Raw genomic sequence first — 27,342 nt, 5'->3', positions numbered from 1 at the left:
AGTCCTTTTTACTAATCAGCATGAATCCACTAGATTTAGAGTCAATAAACACAAATTCTACACCCTGCTACTTTGCTGATATGTTCTGTAATTTTTAGTACATTTCTTGTTTATTTTCTGCCCTCTATATGCTTTTTTTGTTTGTTTTAATTTTTGGACTTCTTGTTATAGGTTTATTAAACAAAATACTTTTATTATTCTATGTGTTAGTCTGTTTCTGTTGCTTATAACAGAAATACATGAAACTGGGTAACTTATAAAGAAACAATATTTATTACCTACAGTTTCAGAGGCTAGGAAGTACAAAGTCCAAAACACAACTTGTGAGATGTGCGTTGTTGGTGTATAGTGACTTCACAGCAAAGCATGGTCTCACATAGCAGAGAGCAGAAGCAGAAAGAGAGTGAACTCATGCACTCTCCTTCTAAAGCCCTCAGAACCACCCCCAGGACAGCCATTAAACTATCAATAGATTAATCCATTTACTTGGGCCTGGTCTTCACAATCTAATCACCTCTTTAAGGCCCCACCTTTCAAATACCATAATATGATTTCCACCCTCTTAACACTGTCACAGTAGGGGTTAAGTTTCTAATACATGGATTCTGGGGGACGCAATTCAATCCACAGCATTCTATATTTTTAGGTCATTTTTTAATTTAATTTTTAATTTTTATTTTTTTGGCAACCAGCCAATATGGGGATTAGAACCGTTGACCTTGGTGTTATAACATCACCCTCTAGCCAACTGAGCTAACTGGCCAGCCTTAGATCCTTTAAGTTAAAATTATGTTTGTTTTTTTTCAGTTATGAAAGTAATTTATAGTCATTGTAGAAAATTTAGAAAATTAAACAATACACTGAGAAGAAAACACAAACAGGTCATAACCTTCAACCCATTGTAAACCATTATTGTGCATCTTGTTTTATTGCTCTCAACATGTGTATTTATAAATTCTTTACAAAATTGGGATTATACTGGATATACACTTTTGTATCTGTAATTTCTATTCTAACATTTTCTTATGGTATCATGTCTTGTATTGAAGGTAGATTTCCCATGAATCTAGTGAGGGTTATATTTCAGGAGTCTTCACTTGAATAAACCCATTCCAGGGTCCTGTACCCATTTTTGTGCTTGTAATTATGTATTATATTTGTTAAAGAGGGTCCTATAAATTGCATCAGCTTCAATCCTTATGGAATCTGGGTCTGCCCCTGAAGCCAGACTGCCTTGGTTTGTAATCTGAGCGCCACCACCTGTTAGTTAGGTACCTTGGAAATTACTTAAATTTTCTGTACCTCTGTCTCCCCAAATATAAAATGTGGATAATAATAGCTACCTCACAGCATTGCTGTGGAGATTTTTTTTTTTATATTGGAAGAAAATGCAGGCATAACAAATTTTATTATTTAATACACTAGGAGAAGGCAAAGCATGGGAGAATCACAAGAGAGTAATGTTTCAAATTCCAATGTGAGTAACAAAGCTAATATACCAGTGTTCATGAGAGAGAAAAGTTGGGAGGAGGTAGAAGCCCTGGGACAATGGCCTGAGACCAGGTTTCTCTGAAGTTCTGGGGGAAGGTGTTGTCACAGGTGAAAGAAGGAAGTCAGAAGTTAAAGTTAGGTAGACATCTACTATGAAGATGAAAATATTTCAGGTAATCTCATAGTTGACTTCAAAGAATAGATAGTAGCCAAAGGAAGGCACCCAGAGGAAGCCTGGCTGTTTGCATTCACAGATGCAAATTTCATTTTACAAAGAAACAGTCTTCCAGCTAATCTTGTTTTTCCAGTCTTTCTGAATTAGACATCTTGAAATATGTCACATATACTTGGGGGCTGAAATATTTTGCTTTCCCACAGTCCCCCCTTTGAAACTTTAATTTTAGAAAGTTTCACATATTAAAATAAGATTGGTAGCTAAGGAGATATCTGGGCTAAAATTTTCCAGATAAGAGATAAGTAAAGGCGAAACATAAATTGGAACAAGCAGAAAAAAACAAATTTGAGTACATGGTTTCATATTTTCTTGAAACAGTCCCTTAGTCCTGAGAATAGTCAGTCCAGTTAAACAGTTATATCCCATTCCAGGAAGTGGCTTTGCAGATGGACCCCCATCAAGGCTAGGTCTCTACATAGTGTAGGTGTACAGGTATGTAATAAGAGCTTTTCTATGAAAACAAATCATGCTTAAATCAGTTAATGTACTAGAAGCCCTTGAAACTGTAGCTGACTCATAGTTTGTGTTTAGTAGATACAAGCTTTTGAATATTCTTTAAAAATAATTATAAATGTAATGTAATATTTTACAGTGTGTATATACCCTTCTTGTAGGATTTAAAAAAAAATTTTGCTAATATAAATAATAATGTGGTGAATATTTTTGTACACAAATATTGACCTTATCTTTACAACTGAACGATTTCCTTTTATTAGTGTTCTTTTCTCCTGAAGCATTTTGCATGTCACTATTTCCTTAAAAAAAAAAAAAAAAAAAAAAAGCCATAGTAGTAGATATCAAAGATGTTAAAGCTCTTTTTTTTAGAAAATATAGATGGAATATAATAGAATATATGAATACATTATTATTCAATTTATATTTTAAAACCCTTACAACTGTCTACTTATTTGCTTCCATTTAGACATCTGTTGAGCAAAGTAAACTTTTTATGCTGGGGCTTTTCACATGTTTTCAGTATTGCCTGTTTTTGACAGATAAGAAAGGATATGATTTAAAAATATAGCTTTAAATTGAGATATAATATTTTCATAAAAATTTTCATGTGTAATTATGCTTGTGCAACTCAGTTTTCCAGTACATTCCGCTTCTGTTGTCTGTGTTATGTGCTTAAATGCCACCCTAGGCAGGCGTTTTCTTTTTCTCTGGGTGTTAATTAGCTGAGGGATTATTAAGCCCTGTTTTCTCCTCTTCCCATGTGGCACCCTTTCTTCCCTCACTGGGGGACAAGCTCGGTGTCCTGCAATCAGTGAAGGTGGAGGGTGACTTGGGAGAAAGTGTTAGGTGCTGGCAAAGAGAAAAGAGGTGGAAGAGAAAGGAAAAGAGACTAGTATGCTCTTGTTCCCAGGAGCAATGCTGGCATTGCTCTCAGACTCTTGATAGCCTCTGATCCCTGCATCTCTCTCTTTCCAGAACCAGAACATTGGTTTTCTACTGAGAGAAAAGAGACAAGGGGAAAAGGGAATGGGGGCTTGCATGACGTATAACCGTCCTCTGCCCGTATAACCACCATCTTTCACTGACTAAAGTGAAAGTGTTGGAGAACAAGGAACAGCCTCGGTGATTCTCAGTCTCAGCTCTACATTGAGATCACTTGGGGAGTTTGAAGATACGCTGTTACCTGGATCCCACTCCCAGAGATGATGATTTCATTAATCTGGAATCCAGCCTGGGCATCAAACTTTTTAAAAGTGATTTTAGCAGGCAGCTGAGGTTAAAAACCACTGAATTATATGAAGAAATGAGGAGGAAGTAAATTCTACTTGGCTGTTCCTCACCACTCTTGTAGAGCCTACACAAGTTCTTATTCCAATAGTAGTAGTTTTCTTTTTTTTTAAAGATAGTTAATTATACATATATGTGGGGTACAAAGTTGATTTTCAGTAGTTGTGTACAATGTGTGATGGTTGGGTCAGCATACTTCGCTTATTCATCATTACAATATGTAACCATTCTTTGTTTCCATTAACCAATTTCTCGTTAACTCCCTCGCCTCTCCCCTCCCCCTTTCCACCTCTAGTAACCGCAGTTCTTTTCTCTCCTAAAATTTCAATGTATTATTGTGATTGTTGTTTCATTCTTTCTCTCTCTGTCTCTACTTTTTATTTGTTTATTTATGGATTCAGTTCCCGCTTATGAGTGAGAACATGAGGTATTTCTCTTTCTGCACCTGGGTTGCTACACTTTCGATAATTTTCTCCAGGCTCATCCATGTTGCTGCAAATGGCAGAATTTCATGCTTTTGTGGCTATATATGCCACATTTGCCTTATCTGTCATCTATCAATGGACATTTAGATTGGTTCCATCGCCTAGCTATTGTAAATAGAGCTGCAATAAACATGGCAGTGCAGGTGTCCCTTCAACGTGATGATTTCCATTCCTCCGGATATGTCCCCAGTAGTGGGATTGCTGGATCATATGGTAGTTCTATCTGTAGTTGTTTGAGGAACCTACATATTCTTCTCCATAATGGCTGTGCTAATTGACAGTCCCACCAACAGGGTAGAAGCGTTACCCTTTCTCCACATCCTTGCCAGAGTTTGTTATTCTCTGTCCTTTTTATAATAGCTGGTCTGACTGGGGTGAGTTAATACCTCAAAGTGGTTTTGCTCTGCATTCCCCTGATGATTAGTGATGTTGAGCATTTTTTCATATGCATGTTGGCCATTTGTATGCCCTCCTTTGAGAAATATCTATTCAGCTCCTTTGCCCACTTTTTAATTGGATTATTTGTGGGGTTTTTTTCTACAAAGTTGTTTGAGCTCTTTGTATATTCTGGATATTAATCCCTTGTCAGATGCGTAGTTTGCAAATATTTTCTCCCATTCTGTAGGCTGTGCTTTTACTCTGTTGATTGTTTCCCTTGCTGTGCAGAAGCTTTTTATCACTGGCTTTCACCTACAAAGTAGCCTGACCTTATTTATATCCCAGAATTTGCCCTTAGTGGTTTGGTATTTGAGGAGTTTTTCTACTCCCTGACCCAAAAAGTTTTTGGGTGAAGAAGGTAAGGGAGCCAGGGGAAAGAACTTGGTTTGTGAACAGCATGATATACTTGTGTATTACTAACATCCTAATTTGGAAACCTAATTGCTTCTTTCAGTTAAAAAAAAAAAAAGTTGGAAATGCTTTTAAGCTGTGTTTTAATACAGTTCTATATGAGTACTTTAGATGCATAAGGGGTTAAACTGGTATCCCACACTGTGGTTAATGTCATCTTTGAAAGAAAAATGGAAGCAAGGTTGTGGGCAAGGCCTAAAGGGCATTGACTGTAGGCCAAAGCTAGGAAACTGTGTAATGATGAAAGTGAATGCAAAAGCATTTTAGCTTTTAATTTCATATGCAGTGCTTAGGGTGAGATGGTAATACAGTCTACTGGCTTGAAACAGTTGTTTGCTTTTGGCAGCAACTGTCAGCAAATTTCAAACAATTCATGATTCTAGGAATTAATAGGTTATCTATACCACCTCAAGAACATAAATGGCCTAATCAGTCTTTCTTACTTTAAAAGATATCTTTGGGAGAAATAACCTACCAAGAAATAAAACATTTATCAATTTAATGTGTAAAGGATCGCTAAGTAGAGAAAAAGTTTAACCTTGTGAAATGTGAATCCAAGACAACAATTTCTATAAACTGCTTTACTACTTCAAATCTCCCTATACCACCCAAGTATATAGTACAGCTTTCCAAGAAATTTTGCTTTTTTGCAGCTGAATTACACACCTGATTCTGAAAAAATCTCCTGGCATTTAGTCTTTTCCGCCGACTTCACTCTAACGGTATTAAACTGAAGGACTTTGGTGCAAGGTATTGATTATTTTTAATGAACATGTGTGTTTGTAAACGAATGACTTTTCATTAAAAATTTCTTGTTGAAAAAGTCTAGTTGATTAGATTAGATACATTGGGAAAACATGAAGTGGTGACAACCAATTGACCTAAATAATGCATTATCATTATATTGTTATTAATGCATTAATTAGTGCACTTAATAGTTTATTAAAATGTATTAGTATATTATTATTATATATTTGCTTTTTTGATTTATTTGTTAGGAGTATTTCCCCAGGACCCTTATTTTTCTACTTATTTGCATCTAATTTATAAGAATTCTGAACACACATTGGGAATAAGATCACACAGATAACCTTTGGATTAATATAGTGAGAATTTTTTGATTGTGTATTATCGTATTTTTAACAGCAAATGAATTTATAATTTTCTGAAAATAATTCTCCTTGGTTTGTGTTGAGCATTATATTATCTTGTAGGGACTTAGATGGTTTTTGTAAGATGTTTTTGTAAGTTTTGTAAGTTTTCGTAAGATGTTGTAAGATGTTAAGTTTTTGTAAGATGGTTCAAACTTCTATTTTTATTAATTATAATGAAGGAAAAACTTTAAAAAAGGAAATTGTAATAAAAATAGTTTTCCTTAATTTAGTATCAGAGCAAGGTGTGATTTTTTTCTTTTCCTATTTTATTTCTATACTATTTCATATGCCAGGGATACTGCAGGATTTTCTTTTAATGAAATTCTCCAAGGATTCATTAAACCACAACTTTAGAAAAATTTAGAGTGTCTCAATTTAAAATCACTAAAGTCACCTAAATCCTCTAAGTTATTTACATGATTTAAGAATTTTATTTTTTGATTTTAGTTACCTTGCAGGGAATATAAAGAGATGAATGGGCTGCAGAGTTGTCAGAGCACATTTTAATATATAAAAAAAAAAATAATAGAGAAAAAGGAATTTTTATTCTACTGTTTATGAGAGAGTTAGCCGACTAATAATTAAACTGTCTCCCTGACTACAAGAGTTTAAAGAAATAATATGTTTTGTTGAATTAATTTGTCTTCCAAATATCTTACTTAGGATTTTGTTCCTTTGTGCCAGGGATTGGCAAAATTTTTCTGTAAAGGGCTAGAAATTAACTATTTTTGTCATTTTGTACCATGTAAAAATCTCTGTGGCATATTCTTCTCTGCTGCTGCTGTTGTTGTTGTTGTTGTTGTTTGTTTGTTTTTATTCAAACATTTAAAAATGTAAAAATGGTTCTTATTTCAGAAGACTAAGAATAACATCACTGACTGGAGGCAACCACTGCTATAAACTATCGAGTATTTTCTAAAGTATGTTTTTTGGAACACTTGTTTTCAGGATGTTAAATAATGTTACAGGGAGGAAGAATTGGTGGGAAAAATAGGCCTGGGAAATGATCAAATAACAAAGAAGCAGATTTGTTACTAGCAGGACTTTCAGTACATAGAAGCATTATCATGGGCATTGAATCTCCACAGGGCCTATGATGACCAGTTCAGGCACATACTCTCTTCCTTTCTAGATCAAGTATATCTGTGAAAACATTGACCCAGGACATCAGGACTTTTAAGTGCCTAGAGTCTCTTATAATCACAGTCATTTGTAATTACAGTATTCAGTCGTAAGTAATATCCTATATTAGAACTTCATTTTGGGAATTGAAGCACATATACTTTTTGTATTCTTTTTGCACAATCACATTAATTCACTTTGTGTTGCTATAATAAAATACCACAGCGTGGGTAATTTATAAAGAAAAGCGATTTATTTCTCACAGGTCTGGAGGCTAGGAAGTCCAATTTCAAGGTGCCAGCATCTGGTGAGGGGCTTCTAGCTGCACCATCTCATGGTAGAAGGCCGAAGGGCAAGAGAGCACATGAGAAGAGAAAGAGCAACAGAGGGCCAAACTTGCTTTTATAGCAAACCCACTCCAAAGATAACTAACACACTCCTGCAATAATATTAATTCATTCATGAGGGCAACGCCCTCATGACTTAATCACCTCTTAAACATCTTACCACTCAACATTTGCATCGGAGATTAAATTTCCAACACATGAGCTTTGGAGGAACACATTCAAATGACAATAATATGTCACAATAGATGAATTATGTGATCAGCTTTCTTGCCCTTCCTTCATGCTTTTTATCTGTCTTGCCAATGAGATTGCTGAAGAGAGTCAGGGCTCCATTTCTATGAGTCTCCTGGATTGGAACAAATAATATAGATATTCCTTACTTTAAGAACACTTGTTTTTTTTAAAGGATAACTAGAATAGAGCCATGTTAGCCAAGTGTTACAAGACAAATGCTGAATTCTTTATTTAAGTGTGATATTACCAAAGTATAAAGATATGATTTGTTTATAACTTGTCAGGAATATGTGAATGTATTCACCTATATGTATAATTGTTGATAATAAATACATATTATAAAATAATGTGAACAACATGACACATATGTACAGTTGACCCTTGAACAATATGGATTTGAACTGTTAGGGTCCACTTCTACACAGGTTCTGCATTTGCAGATTTAACGAACTGAAGATCAGAAAGACAGTATTCACTAACCGCACTGCTGAGTATTTATCCAAGGGAAAGGAAATCAGTAAACCAAAGATATACCTGTGCTTCCATGCTTATTGCAGCACTATTTACAATAGCTGAGATATGGAATCAACATAAGTGTTCATCAACAGATGTATGGATACAGAAAATGTGTTATATATACACAATGGAATACTACTCAGCCAGAAAAAGAATGAAATCCTGTCATTCTCAGCAACATGGATAAGCAAGGAAGACACTATGTTAAGTGAAATGTCAGGCACAGAAAGACAATTACCACATGCTCTCACTCTTATGTGGGAGCTAAAAAAAGTGAACTCAAGAAGTAAAGAGTAGAATTGAGATTAAGGTTACTAGAGGCTGGGAAGGGGAGAGATAGGTTTGTTAATGGATACAGAATTACATCTAGACAGGAAGAATAAGTTTTAGTATTCTATAGCAGTGCTAGGTGTCTATAATTAACAATAATTTATAGTATATTTACAAATGGCTAAAAGAGAGGAGTTAAAATGTTCTCATGACAAAGAAATGATAAATGTTAGCAGTCATGCGTATGCTAATTAGCCTTATTTGATCATTGCATAGTGTATACATGTATTAAAATATTACTCTGTACCCTATAAACGTATATAATTATTATACGTAAATTAAAAAATTAAATTTATAAAGCAAAACAAAACAGTATTCAATGGATGTGGAACCTGAGTAAACTGAGGACCAGCATTTTGTATGCATCAGTTCCACAGTGCCCACTACTTAAGTACTTAAATACTTAACTACTTAAGTAAGGAGGAGGGAAAAGTTATACATGGCTTTTTGACTACACAGTGGGTGTGGGGGGTTGTTATCAGCACCCCTAACCTTTGTGTTGTTCAAGGGTCTATTGTACATATATTATAAAATGAGGCACAGTTTTGGTCAAGTATTTTCACCATCCTCTTGTATGCCAGACACTGTTCTATAACCTGTAGCTATAACCCCAGGTTCTGTGATTGATTTTCTTCCAGTGGAAGCCACCCCTTTGAGGAAAATATACCAGCCCCAGAGATATGAACATACTCTCCAGTCTCACTTATGTACATTAACTGTTTAGTATTAGTGGAAAAAATAATCACACATTAAATTAGTTTTATAAACAATTGATATATGACTTAAGAATGCATTTTGCAATTTATATTTAAATATGTTTTTATGCACTGTCCTAGGAGTTTGTCATACTTTCCATTAATTATTCAGATCACAGTGTGAAAATTTGACTTATGAAGAACTAGAAAGCCACCTTGTTGACTTGTTCTTTCTGAGAACTCATTCTTCTTTCTAATAGCTTCAGAACTCTGGGTTGCATGCTGGTATCTAGGGCGACTTGCTTCACAGATCGAGCCTTGGTTTCCTCATCTGCAAATTAGACATACTAATATCTGATTTGCATACAGCATATGTAAAGTCTGTAATATAGTGTCTGAAGCCCATTAAAAATCAGGCCACCTTTTAGGTGCTATTTCTAGTTTTGCTTGAAATTAGCATCATTCATGGTTTCAAGTCCATTTTTTGTCTTAAAGTTTTGTATCTCTACATTTTTCCTAAATTGTAACAAGGAACAATGAAAATAATGAAGATATTCTATTGCCATATTATTTGCATTTTGAATCAGTTCATGTGTGTAGAGGGGAGGGACAACAACTGACTTAAGGGTCAAAAATGTGTTTATAATAATCCCTCAAACAGGAAAGATGAGGATTACTACTATGAGAAGCCTTTGAAATTACATAGGCTTCTATTAATTCTTAGGAAGAATTGACTGAGTAAATCATAACACTGATAATAAACTTAATTTATAAAAAAAACACAAATACACACATATAGAGCAATAGAAAGTATGAATTAGATGAAGTGGCAAATCACAAGTGAATTTTTGCTTATAGCAAAATTGTCTTTCAATAATCATAGATTCTGATTACTCCCTTTTTGAATAAATTATTTAAAAAAATAATTTTATATAATTTCAATGCTATAATTTTAAAAAATGCATTCTGGGGGTGTCTTTCTTAGGTGAAATCACAAATGATGTTTAAGAAAAAATACTGAGACAATATATTTGGATATCTATTCAAAATAGTTTGTTTCCTTTTTCTTCTATGAAATTGTGGGGTCATTTTTAACCTCTATTATGAACAAATAAAGGGTGACATCATCTTGTTTATTAAAAACAACAAGAGCAAAGCAAAGCTCCAAAGAGAGTTTGTTCAGTTCAGTGGATTATCTATCAAATGGAAGAAGGCTTTATGTATGAGACTTCAATGTGTAAGATTCACAAGTGGTTTTGGAGTTCACTCAAATGTAGCACGCTGGGCATTACTTAAGTGAAGGATGCTAGTGAATGTGAATGTGGTCAGCTTGGTAAGGTCATGGGTTATGAAGTCAAATCCCAGCAGGGTCAGCAGCCATGGAGCCCATGATTAAGCCAGGCAAAGAGAGGCTTAGGACAGTCAGGCTTTGGAGAGGAAGTCGAGGTCTGGGAAAGCAGTACTGAAAACCAACAAGTTTTTTAACAGAGGCCACAGAGTATATTATGTATAGATGCGCATGAACTTGGAGCATGAGAGGAGGATGTGAATATTTATTTTTATATGTATAAATGTACAAGAATTTGGAAGAGAACAGGAGGGCAAATCAGTTATATCTTGTTCTAGAATGTGTTTGTAGCATCTTCCTCCCTCCGAGGTGAGCCCACAAAGGTGTTGCTATTGGGGAGGAATTCAGACCAGGTGGAGTCAGGATGTGCCCACTGGTTGCTCGCGTTCACCCATCTATCCATTCACGCACCATTCACCACTTTTTAAGGGCCGACCCTGTAACAGGCACCTTACATGGCAATGGCTATGCTGACCACCAAGAACCTTACTGTGAATATAACCGGTATTTCAGTTCATCCATTTAAAAGCACACCCCTCAAATTCTCATCACAAATAAATCGTGGGGCTGGGGATGAGGTCTAGAAGTGTGCTGGCTCTTTCTCAGAATGTTTTTATGTCCTATTTGTAGGCCTCTGGACATTATCAGTAGAAGGGTGGCCCTCAGCAGGTGGGGGAAGGCTGAGGAGTAAGAGGGACTCTGCACCCCGGAGGACATTTGACAATATCTGGAGACACATTTGTTGTCACTCTTGAGGGAAAGATGTGCTGCTGGTATCTGGCAGGTGGAGGCCAGGGATGCCACTTTAAATACTCTACAATGCATAGGACAGTTCCCCACCCCAAAAAAGAATTATCCAGCTCAAAATGTTAACAGTGCTGGGGTTGAGACGCCCACTGTAAAGTAGCGGAATCTAACTGCTAAATACTACATAAGCTGCAGCTTGCCGAGGAGGGCTTCATGTGGCAGGGACTCCCTGAGCAACATCGGTCTGTGCCTCTACTTACTCACAAGGCCTCAGCCCTCGAGGAGTGGGAAGATACAGACCCTTTAGGGACTGTGTTTTCTCACCTCAAAGTCTAACACAGAAGAGAGTAAATGGCACTGTGGGTCTTCCTCCGCTCATGCTCCTGTTAACTCAGCACTTCCCTGCTGATTATTAAGCAAGGAGACTTTTGAAAGGAGAAATGATCTCAAAAGATGTACCCGAAAGCTAGTAGCTGTATGTGGAATGAGGAAGGGCACTCATTCCTACTCACCTAACCTTGAAAAAGGCATTGGGGGATTAGAGGACAGGGTGGTAACTTTATTGTGTGTCTGTGAGTCACAACCCTTATAGGATATCAGCTCTCAGATCAATTTTATCCTCAACGCCAACTCCTCCTCTAGGGCATTCTTTAGCCTAAGTACAGCTGGGCCGCCTGAGCTAATTTATTATGCTTTTGCTGGGGAAGAGTTTAAAGAAAGAGATTAGGAGAGAAGTACACAAACATACACACTTACACACTCATGTGTGTGATTTGGAGTTTAAGGAAGTAAATTTAGCACACCTGTCACACATGGTAGGACAAATGCTAAGTATAATTAGGTATAGATATAATCTCCAATGACTAATAAACAAAGATCTTCACTCATAGGGTCCTGTAATTACATAGATTTACACCACCATGCCGAAACATTCATTTTAAACCAGCTTTCAATGAGAAGTGTTTTGGAGAGCATGAGGGTAGAATAAGACAGTGCTGGATCCAATCTCCATGCCCAGTTTACCACAGAATATGTTTATTCACAGCGGTGTTAAAGAGACAACGTGTCTGGCTTGAACAAGAAAAGATTTTGCTGTTTCATGTAGACTGAAAATTCCTAGAGAGCTTCTAGTCTGACTTTCTTCTCTTTCTTGCCCTTTCTTTTGGAGCTGTGGGCCTCTAATTTCAAGCCATTCATCCGGAGACTTCACTGGGAGCCTTTCTCAGATATCCGTAGGGCACCTCTTGGCTCCTAGGAGTTGATTTTTGCCCCTTAAGAGGCATCTCCAAGAGATCAGACAGCATTACACAGGCCTTCTTTTTGCTTTTGGAACAGTGGTGGTTTTTATCTACAACATAGTTCTCACACTAGAGGCAGCCTGCCCCACAGCAAACAGATGTTTGCATTGAGATCTCCCCTTTAGATGAATAAAATCTTCCCAGAGGCTAATGCTGGCTGGAAAAGTTTTTTTGTGCACCTATGAAGCATAACTGAGCCCTAAGCAACCACCTTTGATGTATATTTTGTGATTGGAGAAGAAAAAAATAATCAAATAGCATTTCTTTCTGCCAAACTGTTTCTTGCAGAAGAGAGTTTTGTTGACTGAAGGTTTTATTCAATGTGAGCTTTGCCTTCTCCAATTAAACAAATGGTTAGATTGAGACTGCTTTTTCTTATATTGCTCATGAGTTTTGTTCTCTCTGATGCTGTTTGGACATAATACTACATCAGCAAAATAGTTCCAATAACTGTCTTCCAAATTTCCATCTTGTTTGGTTTGCTGAGAAACAATTTTCATTCAAGCATAATATACTGCGTTCAGAGTCAACCTTCAAAAGGTGGAAGTCTATAGGCATGCCGAAAATGGAGCGAGCATACTTATTTTGGAAGACATTAGTTTTGCCTCAGTACCTTGGATCTCCATTTTTCATCAGATCTAAGATCAATGTACCCTAAGGTAACAACATTTGTCATAATCGGCTGATACATTAGCTTCTTTCAATACCGAATATTAACTTTGTCTATGAGATCAGTAAACCAAATAATGATTTTGAACAAGGAATAATAATGACTTTTGAGGACTAGTTAAGCTAATAGCAAACTTCTGAGACACTGGCACACCCTTAGACAAAAAGGTATGCTTGGAATCTAATGTTGTGTTTCTTGAGCCATATTTGTTGAACTATTATAACTTGATTTCTATATTCAATCATGATTACTAATTTAGACATAAGAAAACAAACTGCAAGACACAGTGAGTGGGAAATCTGATTTTAACCATTCACCTTCAAAGTGGGCATAAGCCCAATAATACTTCAGAGTCCCCATGTCAGAAAGGGGTAAGTCTAAGGAATATTATCCTCGGTATAAGAAAAAATAAGAATATTTATCCCTAGAGACAAACACTTATACCTCAAATCTTTGGAGAGCAATGAAGACCAGAAGATTTTTTTTTCTCTCTCTCTCTTTTTTTTTTTAGCTCCTTTCAAACCCAGACCACACTATTGATTACTGACTATTCATTGCTGAAGGCAGTACTCTGTATTCAATAAATTAATCTTTAATTCCTTTGTCCAGCAAAACAATTGACCTCAAAAAGGAGATAAATTAATAGGTTGTCTGGAGCTCATGATTAGAATCCACTTTCCAGTCTCATTCTATTACTATTTTTCAATTCAGTGGTTTTCCATTCTTATGTTTTTTCAGGATCTGCAACACTTTTTGCCTTTCTGTATCAGCAAGACCAAGCTATTTTCATTCCTGGTTTCAAGATTGAAAAGTTCTACTTACGATGCTTTTATACCTTGGTATTAATATTAATTGAATATGGTTTCTATTTTAGAACAAACTAGGTAACAAATATTTCTGAAAAAATTTTGAAATGCTCTTGATTTCGTAAAATCATAAATAACATCAACATATAGTACACATAAATATTTTGATAAATTGATCTTTGACAATTTTGAAAATTTTTCCCTATCTGCTTCAACACTCATTTTCTTTACTGAATCTTTGAAGATTAGAGAGATTTAATAATATTTAACCTGAGTTTACTTTTGGGAAAAATAAAAATAAGAAATATTTGGTGACTTGAACAAAATTACACAGGGTTTATAAGTAATGTCTTTTAGATAATCCTAAAGTTTTTGCTGCCACTGTAGCAGCAGAATTTCTATATTGAAGAAAAAACGAAATGGCCAACAGACAAATGAAAAAATTCTCAACATCACTCAGCATCAGGAAAATGCAAGTCAAAACCACATTAAGATACCATCTCACCACGGTTAGACTGGCTATCATCAAAAAGATGGAAAACAACAAATGCTGGCAGGGATGCAGAGAAAAGGGACCCCTCCTACACTGCTGGTGGCACTGTAAAATTGGTGCAGCCATATGGAAAACGGTATGGAGATTCCCTAAACAACTTCAGATAGAACTGCCCTATGATGCAGCAATTCCACTGCTGGGTGTGTACCCAAAGGAATGGAGAACTTCATGTCAAAGAGATACCTGCAGTCCCATGTTTATCGCAGCTCTGTTTACATTGGCCAAGAGTTAGAACCTACCTTAATGTCCATCATCAGATGACTGGATGAGGAAAATGTGGTATATCTAAACAATGGAATACTACCCTGACATAAAAATACATGAAATACTGTCATTCACAGCAGTGTGGATGAACTTAGGAAAATCATATTAAGTGAAATAAGCCAGGCACAGAAAGAGAAATACCATGTGTTTTCACTCAGAAGTGGGAGCTAAAATCATAAACATATAAATAAAAGAAAGAAAGAAAGATACAACATTCCCAATAATACACTGAACTTTCAAAAGGAAAACTGTGGTTACAAGAAGTGGGAAGGGAGGTGGGGGAAGGAGGAACGGGTAAAGGGCCACGAATAGCAATGATAGTGTGTACTACTGAATATAATAATTATTCCAATGTGAGCATCACATACTGCACCTGGGTACTGATGTTCAACTCTGTACCCCACTGTTATGTATAATCAACTTTGTTACAATAAAAAGAAAAGAAAAAAAGGAAAAAAGTGTATTCTTTTGTAGTAAGAGGGTAAACAAGTGAACAGAATCCTTTTTAAGCTTGTTGCTTTGGTCTTATTTGAAAGCAAATATAAAATAGTTATTATTATAGACACCATTTAATTGTCAAGACAATGGTTCAATTGTATTTTAATCTAAACTGAAGTAGCTAAACCAAATGCTTCTTCTGCCAACTTCTGAGAAAGCACAAAATAGCTTCCATGGACTCTATGGAGAGGGATTTATCCTTCTGTGCATTAGGGTAAAACAACAACAACAACAAAAAAAACCCAGGGCTCCGGAAAGGAGAAAAGTTTTCTTTTTTTAATTCCTACTTGGAGTCCTTGTAATGTCCAGGATGAAGAGACATAGGTTCAGGGAATAAAAGAGAACTATGAAGAGATAAAACAGAATCAATCTGTTTCTGGGAACTTGTATTGATAAACTCAGAAGTATTATCTTTCCTTAGCTTTTTCCTCAACCAATTTACATTCTCCAAATGGGATACAACTTGAGCTTTCTTCCCAGGCTCATCTGTGCAAATGGATAGGTGCCCTACAAACACAAGGTATCTCTTGAGGGAGCCTAATGTGAAGGCCAATGTGGCTAATGGTACCCAATGGCTTTAATTTCTGTCTTATTTTTTGCATCCGATAAGCAATCAGAGTAACACTCAATTGCTGTTGCAGGATGGAAAAGTTCATTTGTATACCACCCACTTTTTCATTTAGAACCTCTTAACCAGAAAGCCTAACTGGCAGTATTTTATTCAAGTTCTATAAAATGGTAGTTTATATTTCTAATGATAATCTGAGATACTTTATGGCTTTCTGACTCATTATGGCCGCCTAAATTATGTTCGTTATAGCATTAGTATTCAGTGAATTTAATTGAATTATGAGTCTCTGAACATTGCTAATTGATTACTATATATAGAAACTAGAAAGAGTCCAAAATGTTACATTAATTTGAGCATCCCATTTATGAACTATTCCAACTAAAAGCAATGTAATTGAATTTAGTGTTGGGACAAATCAGTAAATAGGCTGAGGCAAATGTTTTTATCAGTATGCATTTGTTACTGTGTTAGTGACTATAATTCACACATTATATTTGCAACATATTTTGATTTGAGTTTATATCAAACCATAGGATTTTTTAAAAATCTAACATACGTTTTTTAAAAACTGAGCTTTTTTGGAGGATTATTAAATGGTAAACTCCTAATGCTAATGGATGTTCTTTCAAATGGAAATCATAGGGTCTTCTGTTTTCTCTGATTCATAGAAGATCATAGATGTAAGTCAAATCTCATTTAAAATGTTGTTTTTGTTGGTCTATTAATACCTTAATCACAGGATATCATTTTTCTATGAAATGCCATATTAAAAGCAGTTATGTTTAAGGTAAGTAGATGTCTTGAGCTTTCTCGATCTTATTAATGTTTGTCTGCTTTCTTGTTTTATCTGCAGAATTTTTTCGAGAGCTCCTGGAGAATGCAGAAAAGTCACTAAATGATATGTTTGTACGGACCTATGGAATGCTGTACATGCAGAACTCAGAAGTGTTCCAGGACCTCTTCACAGAGCTGAAAAGATACTACACAGGGGGCAATGTGAATCTGGAGGAGATGCTCAATGACTTCTGGGCTCGTCTGCTGGAGCGGATGTTTCAGCTGATAAATCCTCAGTATCACTTCAGCGAGGACTACCTGGAATGTGTGAGCAAATACACAGACCAGCTGAAGCCGTTTGGAGATGTGCCCCGGAAACTGAAGATTCAGGTCACCCGCGCCTTCATTGCTGCTCGGACCTTTGTCCAAGGCCTCACTGTGGGCAGAGAAGTTGCCAACCGAGTTTCCAAGGTAATTGAAAATGTACTGCGTTTCTAATTGTTCTTCCTCTTTTACTCTGTTTTGAAAACCAATGTTTACCAAAAACAAAACAAAAAACTGGTAAAAATTCTTACTTCTTGCTCTTAGACAAATCAGCTAAATGTCACAGCTTAATTCTGTTTGTTTGTTTGTTTGTTTCCTTGCTTTGTGTGAGAGAAAACAAGATTTCAAGCATTTCTATACAATTTGGAAAACAAGGTCAATATTTATCAGCAATATAACAGAGAAGCTTTTAGTAGGAATGGTGTGAAAACAGGTGTCTTGGAACTATGATCACTTGGCATTTGTGGTCAGAGTTTTAAGGATGATAAATACTCATAAAACAGTCCATTCAGCAGTTATAATCCTCTAGGAAGTCAAGGTGATAGTCTCCATTGGTCTTGCAAGCAGAAGCAAGTTGTTGTTCAGGACAGCAGAACCTGGAATTTCTTCTTTATCACATGTGTCAAAGTGGCCACATTCCTTAACAGCGAAGGAAGAGCCTTTTGCTGACACCTGTAGAACTGGATTAGGGAGAACTAATGAATGCTGAGTACAGATCCTGGCAGAGAATTCCTTTTGTTATCCATTACCTTTGTAATTCCATGCCGTGTATTGTGTTGGGCTTACGAAAAAGATAAATCACTAATCCACTTTGGGGCCTTTCCTTGAGGATAATGTCTCTAAACCTTTAATGCAAGGGATTATTCTCCACTGCTGTCTTTAAACATTGAGTATTTCCTGTGTAGAGGATCTCCGCCTTTGTTTAAGTGCTTGCCTGACATTTAACTGCTCTTCTGAGATGGACCTGCCCATTTATGAGGTCAGTCTACAAATAAACTGACAGATAATTACTTTAAGAAGTAAAGTTATAAACAATACATAACAAGAATGTGGTATTATATCACCCAAAGAAAATATACTTGTACAAAAATTATTGCCAAGCGTCACTTTTCTATTTCAGGGCTGTGCTGACAAGCCATACAAGTTTTCATAACTATTGATACTGTCCTTCTATGTTTTTGTTTTTCTACTTTGATCTTCTCAATATATACATCTTGGCATAAAGACTATCTATGCCCTTAAAAATATTTCTCTATGGCACTATTGGTAAAATTCACAGCAGCCGTTTTTTTTAAATTATCAATTCCTAAAAATTTATTTGAGCATCCAAAGAATTATTTGCCAGAAGGCTCCAAGGGAAATAATTACAAGGGATTTAATAATAAAAAGGGCATATTATTCTGATCTTTTAAAAATGTTTTGTATTAAATATCAACAATGTTTTAGATACCCAAGGAACTAGAGCACCAAACGTGGATTACTAAAAAGGAATCAGCCAGGTGGAACAGCAAGAGGATATATGATCACCCAAGGACATTTGGTAAAATATGAATAAGTATAAAAAATAAATATGTGTACCATATTTTCTTGAGCAGATAGATTTTGCTGTAAAAAATAAGTTCAATTAATTTAATTTAATAAGTTAAAGAATAAGTTTAGTGATGTAGACTTCAAATTGAAGCCTTTGCTTTTGTTGAAGAATGAAACATGCAGTCAGCTTTTCAGAAACATGAGGTAAGAAATTCAAAGCACGGATTGATACATGCAACGTTCCTGATTGTTTATATTGATTCTGCCTGAGTGTGAATGTTTAGATGCATATATCATGATCTGGGGAGGTTCCAGAAGGATAAGAGAATATTTTCTAGCAAAGTGTCTACAAAGCCACAGGGTAGGTTGCTGCTGACTCTTGGTCCTGTTTATCAGAGGATGGCATTAACAACTGCTCAGAGATGGGGCCTCCCTTGGTCGTTCCCTGACTGTCTCTTTCTGAGGTCTTTGTCTACCAAAGTCTTACATGCTCCTCTTCATGGTGAAGGTTGACATCAGGGGCCAACCATCAGTAGAGTATGACCTTTAATTTTTTTCCAGAAGTAGTAAGGAATGTATTCTGCCCCATATTTTTTCCTCCCCTGGTTCCTTCATGATCAGCATTCAATTACAGAACAACTGCTGTGGGTGTGGAATATAGTTTGTAGGTCATGTAGCCATGAACAGTTAACTTTTTTAATGCAGATATTGGCTTGTTTTACCTGAGTTTCATTAGCCTTAATCAACTAAACTGATAAATCCTACACTGACATTTGCCTTTTGGAGATAGATAAATAGACAGATAGATATAGATATAGATAGATAGCCTTGGTTTAAAAGAAGCTGAGCAATTTTTTCTCCAATAATTTATGACTCAGGGATTTAAGTATTTTGCCAATGAATTTTCTTGCCTAATGATTACCGGATGATCTGTAGCTGACTAAACCAGATATGTATCTACCAGTGCTATGATGATTTTCTCACCCAAACTACTTTTTTAAATAAGAATAAAATATTACAAGGACTAAATATATTAAGAAGAAAAGCAAGAGTTGTGTTTGAGGTTTAAGCCCTTCGTAAATCTGAAGCCTCCCTGTGGACCTATTAATTGAGTGATTTAGAGTTGGTGAAATGATGGCAGAAGAGTTAGAAAATTCAAGGAAAAAAATCCTAAATGGAGATCGACAAAATAGCTTATCTTCCACGTCCTCGTTTGGGGATTTTTTTTTCCCTTTGGTTTCTCTCCTTACTTACAGTGACTTCTTAAATCTTGGAAGACATCATTAATAGTTTCTAATTAACTATTTTGACTGGAAAATTTACCTCTTTGGCAAAACTCAGCAGTTTAACACAAATGTTTTGACATAACATTATAAGGAATTTTCTTACCAGAAAAATGGAAGATTAATTTGTAAACATAAGCAGAATTATTTTTTAAAACTTATGCTTGCCATCTTATGCATACAAACACTGTCTTTTCCTAGCCTTTGGATGAAGCAGGTTCATTTTAAGTAACTATAGCTAAAGCTCTGACTCTTAGAAGCATTATATAATTCTGGAGTGAATATCTGTGGTCAGTGAACCAGCATTTATTTTCTGTGTGAATGACCATTTTTGAGCATCCCAAGTGTTGGCAAAATGTGGAGTATCAGGAACTTTTATACTTTGCCAATGGAAGTGTAAATAACGATTTGAAAAATACCTGTGTTGTTAAAGACATGCATATCCTAAAACTGCAATTCCATCCCTGGGGAAACTGTTACACATGTGTACAAGTAAACGTGTAGAAGAATGTTTATAGCAGTGTTGTTTACCATCACATAAAAAGTGGAAATATCACAGATGTTCCATTTGCATAAATGGTGAAATCTTCACACCGTGAATTCCTATGGAACATAGAAAATAAGTGAACTACAGCCATATTCATAGGTTAAACACAACACTCATTTTGAGAGAAAAATATCAAATCATTAGAGAATATATATCATTTATATAAGGTTCAAAAAATGCAAAACTAAGCAATACGTTATTTAGGAATAAAAATATAAGTAGTAAAACTCTAAAGAAAATTTAGAGAATGATAAACACGTAAATCAGATGGTGGTTACCACTGGGGTTGAGGTTTGGAGATGCCATTAAAGAAGTATACACAGGGTTTCCAAATTTACTGAAAACATACTATTTCTTAAGTCAGGAGCTGTATGTGTGCATGCATGCATGAGTGCATGTGCATGCATATGATCATGCATGCACACATGCATGTAAGTTTTTTTTAATGAAAGAAATTAAGGTGAAGAAAGACTTTACCATTGTCTACCCATGATTCTTTTTACATGTGTAGCTATGATTGTGTCTCTGAGTTACCCTCAGCTCTTCACAAGACTTAACTGCTGTTTATCAACTTGCCAACCAGTCACTTTCCATGCTTTGTGTTGTGCTAAATGATGTCAGATAGGCATGGAAGGCAAAGCTCTAAAAATGAACAAAAAAGCAAATTTTGATAATGTAGTAGCTTTGAGAGAATGGATCCAAACTATGTTTTAGTGCTGTCCCTTTATTAAAAGACCCCCCTTATCCCATTATATACATTCATTAGTGAGTGGAATTGTGGATGCCAACAGTCACTCTAAAGGCCTGTCATACGTTGGGAAGAGCAGATAGAGGGCTTCATAAAGAGGTGTTAACAGATTGTCTGCTAAACTAAGCTTCAATTATTCATCACAGACAAATGTGGAAAATTCACTTCTCCATCATGGTCCCATTTACACTAAGACATGATTTTCATACCTTTTGCTTTAATAAAAGTGACTTCTATGAGTAAACTCTGTAAATTGTGTCAAGAGCAGTTACTTCAATCATACAAATCATTTCATTGATTCATTGCAGGCAAATTGTGTGGGTAGCAGAGCTGGGATCCAAACAACATGAGCTATTGACAAGTACTGTTCCTTCTCTCTCTCTCTCTCTCTCTCTCTCTCTCTACCCCCCTCCCTCTCTCTCTCTCTCTCAAATCCTTCTTCCTTGTGGATCATGACTTTGAAAACAAAGTCTGACTTTTAGTCTTCAGTAAGATGAGAATTTTTCATCAACAGACATCCACTTATGTCTGCTACACAGAATGGTGTTATTTTTTAATTTTCTTTTTTTATTGGTTATGAATACTCATGACATACAAAGCTGATTGTCACCCCTTGTGCCCATGATGTGAGGGCCAGATTCATACTGGCAGCATATCCATTACCCCAAATTGCATTTGTATCCCATGTCCCCCACCCAATTATCCCCAACATCCGTCTTCCTCCCCCTTTTCTCCCCACTCCACTTTGTAGCCCAAGGAATGACCTCTCCTTCTACAAGTCCAACACACTACTGTGGTCTTTCTTCCTTCCTTCTTTCTCTCTTAGCTCCCACATATGAGTTAGTACATGTGCTATTTATCCCTCTGTGCTTTGCTTGTTTCACTCAACATAAGTTTCTCCAGGCTTATCCATGTTGTTGCAAGTGGGAGTATTTTATTCTTTTTTATGGCAGAGTAGTATTCTATGATGTATATATACCACAATTTTCTTATCCAGTCATCCCTCAATGGACAATTTAGGTTGGTTCCATGTCTTGGCTATTGTAAACAGAGCTGCAATGAACATGGGAGTGCAGGTATCCCTTCCACATGATGATTTCCATCTCTCTGGGTATATACCGAGAAGTGGGACTGCTGGATTGTATGGAAGATCTATCTATAGTTGTTTGAGAAACCTCTATACTGTTTTCCATAGTGGTTGTACTAATTTACAGTCCCACCAACAGTGTAGGAGTGTTGTGTTCTCTCCACACCCTCGCCAGCATTTGTTATTCACCGTCTTTTTATTATAGCCAGTCTAACAGGGGTGAAGTGGTATTTCATTGTGGTTTTAATTTGCATTTCCCTGATGACTACTGATATTGAGCATTTATTCATGTACCTGTTGGCCATTTGTATGTCTTACTTTGAAAAATGTCTATTCAGCTACTTTGCCCATTTTTTAAATGGGCTATTTGGTTTTTTACTGTATAATTGCTTGAGTTCCTTTTATATAATGGATATTAATCCTTTGTCAGATGCATAGTTAGCAAAAATTTTCTCCCACTCTGTATGTTGTGATTTCACTCTGTTAATTGTTTCCTTTGCTGTGCAGAAGCTTTTTAGTTTAATATAGTCCAATTTGTTTTTTGTTGTTATTTTTTTAAGGATTGTGCTTTCAGGCTCATGTTCATAAAGTCTGTGCCGAGACCTAGTTGCTGAAGTGTTTCACCTATATTTTGCCTTAGTAATTTAACAGTTTCAGGTCTTATACTTAAGTCTTTAATCCATTTTGAGTTGATTTTGGTGTATGGTGAGAGATGCATATCTAGTTTCATTCTTCTGCATATGAATATCCAGTTTTCCCAGAACCACTTGTTGAAGAGGCAGTCTTTTCCCCAATGTAGATTTTTGTTACCCTTGTCCAATATCTGATGGCTGTAAGCCTGAGAAATAATTTCTGGGTTCTCAATTCTACTTCACTGGTCTGAATGTCTATTTTTATACCAGTGCCATGCTGTTTTGGTTACAATAGCTTTGTAGAATAATTCAAAGTCAGGTAGTTTTATGCCTCCAACTTTATTTTTTTGTTGTTCAGGATTGTCACCACTTCTATTTAATGTAGTACTGGAGGTATGAGCCAGAGCAATCAGGCAAGAGAAAGAAATAAAGGGAATCCAGATTGGAAAAAATGAAGTCAAACTTTCCCTATTTGCAGAATGGTGTTTTGCACAAAGAACCTCTTAAATGGTTCATCCACCTGAGTAAACAGGTTTGCCTAGAAGCAACTTGTGCCTAGAAAGCAATAAACACAATCAATTTTCTATAAATGTGGTTGATGCCCTATAAGGCTGAAAAAATTTATCATCAAATTTGATGGAATGAAGGCTATGAAGTGCCTCCATTTAAAGCATTCTCTGATCACAATGGAAAACCATTCTGATTAATTTACCATGTATTCAATTGATAGGAGAAATGGTATTTGATTTAGCTTTTTGTTTGGGGGAAAGAATTTAAGATATAAAGTAAAACCACCTATTGTATCTATCTTATTAGTTTTGTTCCTTCTATAGTGATTTTTTTGATTGTAGTTAATTTTTGTAGAGGAATCCAGAAATGAAAAGAACCACAAAAAGGCCTTAGGTGAATGAATCCTCTTTATAGTTCTTCTGTGGTTTGTGTATTCTCTTTTGTAACTGATGATTACTCAATGTACATTATTTCAACAATTACAGTGTTAAGAAGAATAGGTAAGCCTTTTAAAATTATCAATAATGCTTCTATGGTTACAACTTTTAAGTCAGCATAAACAATCTATGTCTGCTGCCTTATGATGGTGATGTGGACATTGTATTATATTTAGAAAGTACTTTGCAGTTGGTACATAAATAATTTCATGATGTAAATAGCAAGAAAATGATATTAGTACTAGGAACTGTAACAACAAAAATAGCTTATTAATATGAATCATTGAAAATGTAGGACTTTTACCACAGTCTCAGTATCATGCTATAAGCACTGGAAATCAGAAGAGTATAAGGACGTTCAGGTGTCAGAAAAAGAAAAGAATCTTTTTCCTTCCAGAATAGCTTGTGGGATGCATCACAGTTGAGTCTACAGAAGTAAGAGAAAAATTGATCAAAAAAATTTGATTGCTTTTATTAAAATCATTAAAATCATTTTTATTAATTTGAAGTTCTCTTGCAAAATGTACAGTATAGGTATATAAATTTGAAAAATGTTTAAGAAGAGGGTAAAAACCAAGGAAAAGAATGTCATTTATTTCCAAAAAATTACAAGCTATTGTGTATTCTTTCTTCTTGTGATTTTGCAGCTTGCATCTGTTTCTTTTCCTTTTTTCCCTTTTTATTTATTTTTTATTATACGTACATGTGAGATACAACATTGATTTTCAATAATTGCGTAGAATGTGGGGTGGTTAGATCAGTATAGTTAGCTTATTCATCATTACCATATACAATCATTCTTTGTGTCCATTGATCAACTCCTCATTAGCCCACCTTCCCTCTCTCCCTCTGTTCCTCTTTTCTACCTCTAGTTTTCTAAAAGTTCAACATATTACTGTCATTATTGTTTCTTTCTTTCTCTCTGTCTCTCTTTATTGTTCATTTGTTTATTTATGGATTCAGCTCCAGTTATGAGTGAGACCATGAGGTATTTCTCTTTCTGTACCTGGGTTGTTTCATTTAGAATAATTTTCTCCAGGCTCGTCCTATGCCTCAGTTATACTATTTTATTTTAAAATTATAGTACCTATCGGAATTCCATTAAAGCGAGCACCTTTCTCCTCACTGAATCCAACTTTGAAGTTTTATTCATATCAAAAGGAGAAGTTAAGGGGTTTCTGATCCCTGTCAAAATATACCATGGCTAGAAAAAATTTGGGAACCACAGTCTGACTATATTGTGCCTATCAGCTATAATCTTCTGTTTCTTACAGTTTTGGATGGGTGGTTATAATAATCCTACACTCATCTGACCCAAATGTGGTTCCTTGTAAAAATAGAGCCATGTGGAGATTTAGCTCAGTCTTGATCAGTAAACATTTGTTCATTGTGTTTTGTATGTCAAGTACTGTTGGTGAGTTCTTGAAATACAAAGACTAAACAAGTTAAAGTATTTGCAAATACTAATTGGGCAGAGAAGCAGAAGCAAATAATACCGGTATGTAATGAGAGAAATCGTGCAATAAACGTTTCAGGAACAGAGGGGAGAGACACCTAGCTTAATCTTGGGGTTCAGGTAAACTCTTAGGGTTATCTATACTTGCACCATGTGTTGAAGGATGCATGGGTCTTGGGCAGATGATAAGGGAACCTCATGATGAAGGATGTTTCAGGCAGAGGCAACAACTGAGCAGAAGTGCAGAGATGTGAAACCAAATGATGTCTGCAGGGAGCTACCAGCACCTGCCGTTTCTGAGGCATAAAGTACAAAGCAATGAATAGAAGGAGATAAAGCTAGAGACCTAAACTGAACCCTTGGATGAAAACTGTCTCTTTCACTGATGACTTTGTGCATGTCTATTCTGCCTGCATAATTAAAAACTAAACTTTTGTGGATAGAAGCATTCCAGTATTTTTGAGGGACAACGTGCTGTATACCTACTGCCGGGCACTGTTTTATAAGAAACGGAAGAGATAATAATGAATGGCATTGTTTTTGAGGAAATCACAGTCTATCCAGAAGAGATAGAGGTATAAAAAGTTCAAGTGTAGTGCAGATAATCAGGGTAATGATGGAAGTGTGGATAAAATACTGTGTGAACCGAGAGAAACACAAGCACATGCCTTGGGAAATTGGAGAAGGCACCTTCGAGCAGGCAATAGTCAGACTTGAACTTAAATGAATAGTGTCTCATAGAGAGAAATATAGGGTCTCACATGCTTGCCAGAGGCCCAGCACAGACAAGGCACGAATCATGAAAGGTCATCAGTTTTTGGAGATGAGGCAAAGACGTAGGTTTGAATTGTGTCATCTGGGCATTATATTTTAAGTTAATGAATTTGAAGGGCTTTGCATAAACAAGGGCTACAAGCTGAAATTTTTCAAAAGACAAACATGTGATCATATTCTTACTTAAAAAAGATCGTCCATGGAGATGATTAACTGGATTGGAAAAGATTGATGGCAGGTGCTGTGATGGGAAACTGTTGTAATTGATCAGATGAGAGGTGGTGAGACCTGAGTCACTGCAATGTGGAGCAGAGTAGAGAGCACATCTGGAAGGACCGACAAAGACCCTCCAGAGCAGCAGCAATGGTGCTGCCTTTTCAGGTTCTATCCCTGGCATTCACCACTGTTCCTGGCACACAGTTTATTCCCATTTGGTAACAGTTGTCTGCCTGCTGAGAATCACCAACATGAAAAGGTTTGTTGGCAAAGAGTGGTAACATTTAGCTAGAGAAAGAAGAGAACAGGATCAGATGAAACACCAGAGAGTGTATGTATGTAAAGAGGATTCAGAAAAGGAAGAAAACTAGAACTAGAAAAAGGAGAACTAGAGAAGGACTAGAAAAAGGAGAACTAGAGAAGAACTATAAAAGTATGTTGCCCTGAAAGTAAAGAGAGAATTCAAGAGATAGGATCATTGATAGCATCAACTACTGCAGATAATTAAGTTAGAAGGGCAGAGAAAATAGATCTTTGGATTTGGTTGTTAGTATGTTACTAACTTTGGCAAAGCACGGTTTGATTAGGGTGGTTTTAATGAACTCTTCTGCCCTTACACATTGTAGAACTGGGTGTGCAAAGCATGGTCTGTGGACTGGCACCTGTCCATGAACAGGTTATCTTTTTCCAACAAGATAAATACAAAAATTGAAAGTGTTTTAAAATTTTTTATAACAATTTCACATTGCCCCAGAATCCAAGCAACCATCAATGGACTCTTCCTTGACTGTCATTGAACTTGCATGGTGAGCTTCCTATGGTGTGAGCTGCATATTAGCTATGTTCTGGAGGATCAGCTATCAGGTCATGACATTTGTGGAAAATCAATAAACCAAAGACTGTTCAGGTAATCTGAGCTTCTAACAAATGGTTTGAGATGTACTATTCTAGAACAATGTTAAGAATAGGAAAATAATGAACATATTTTGATTGATTCCGTTAGTAGGTTTGGATTTTATCTTTCTCTGTTCAGTTTCTTCTTACCCCTTTTTGTGCCTTCCTGTCCTA

The 27,342-nt window shown here is 36.0% G+C and overlaps 1 protein-coding gene across 1 annotated transcript in view; it reads left to right on the top strand.

The window, feature by feature from the left end:
- The window catches only part of GPC6 (glypican 6), a 1,160,507-nt gene that overhangs the window by 591,174 nt on the left and 541,991 nt on the right, over nt 1-27,342 (top strand). The window contains exon 3 of the mRNA XM_063102632.1: nt 16,810-17,201. Coding sequence (XP_062958702.1) covers nt 16,810-17,201 — 392 coding nt within the window. The remainder of the gene's footprint in view (nt 1-16,809; nt 17,202-27,342) is intronic.

Source organism: Cynocephalus volans, chromosome 7 (genome assembly GCF_027409185.1).
Source record: "Cynocephalus volans isolate mCynVol1 chromosome 7, mCynVol1.pri, whole genome shotgun sequence".
In the NCBI taxonomy this organism is placed as follows: domain Eukaryota; kingdom Metazoa; phylum Chordata; class Mammalia; order Dermoptera; family Cynocephalidae; genus Cynocephalus; species Cynocephalus volans.
Note: the sequence above shows the minus strand (reverse complement) of the source record. Positions and strands in the feature narration are given on the sequence as shown.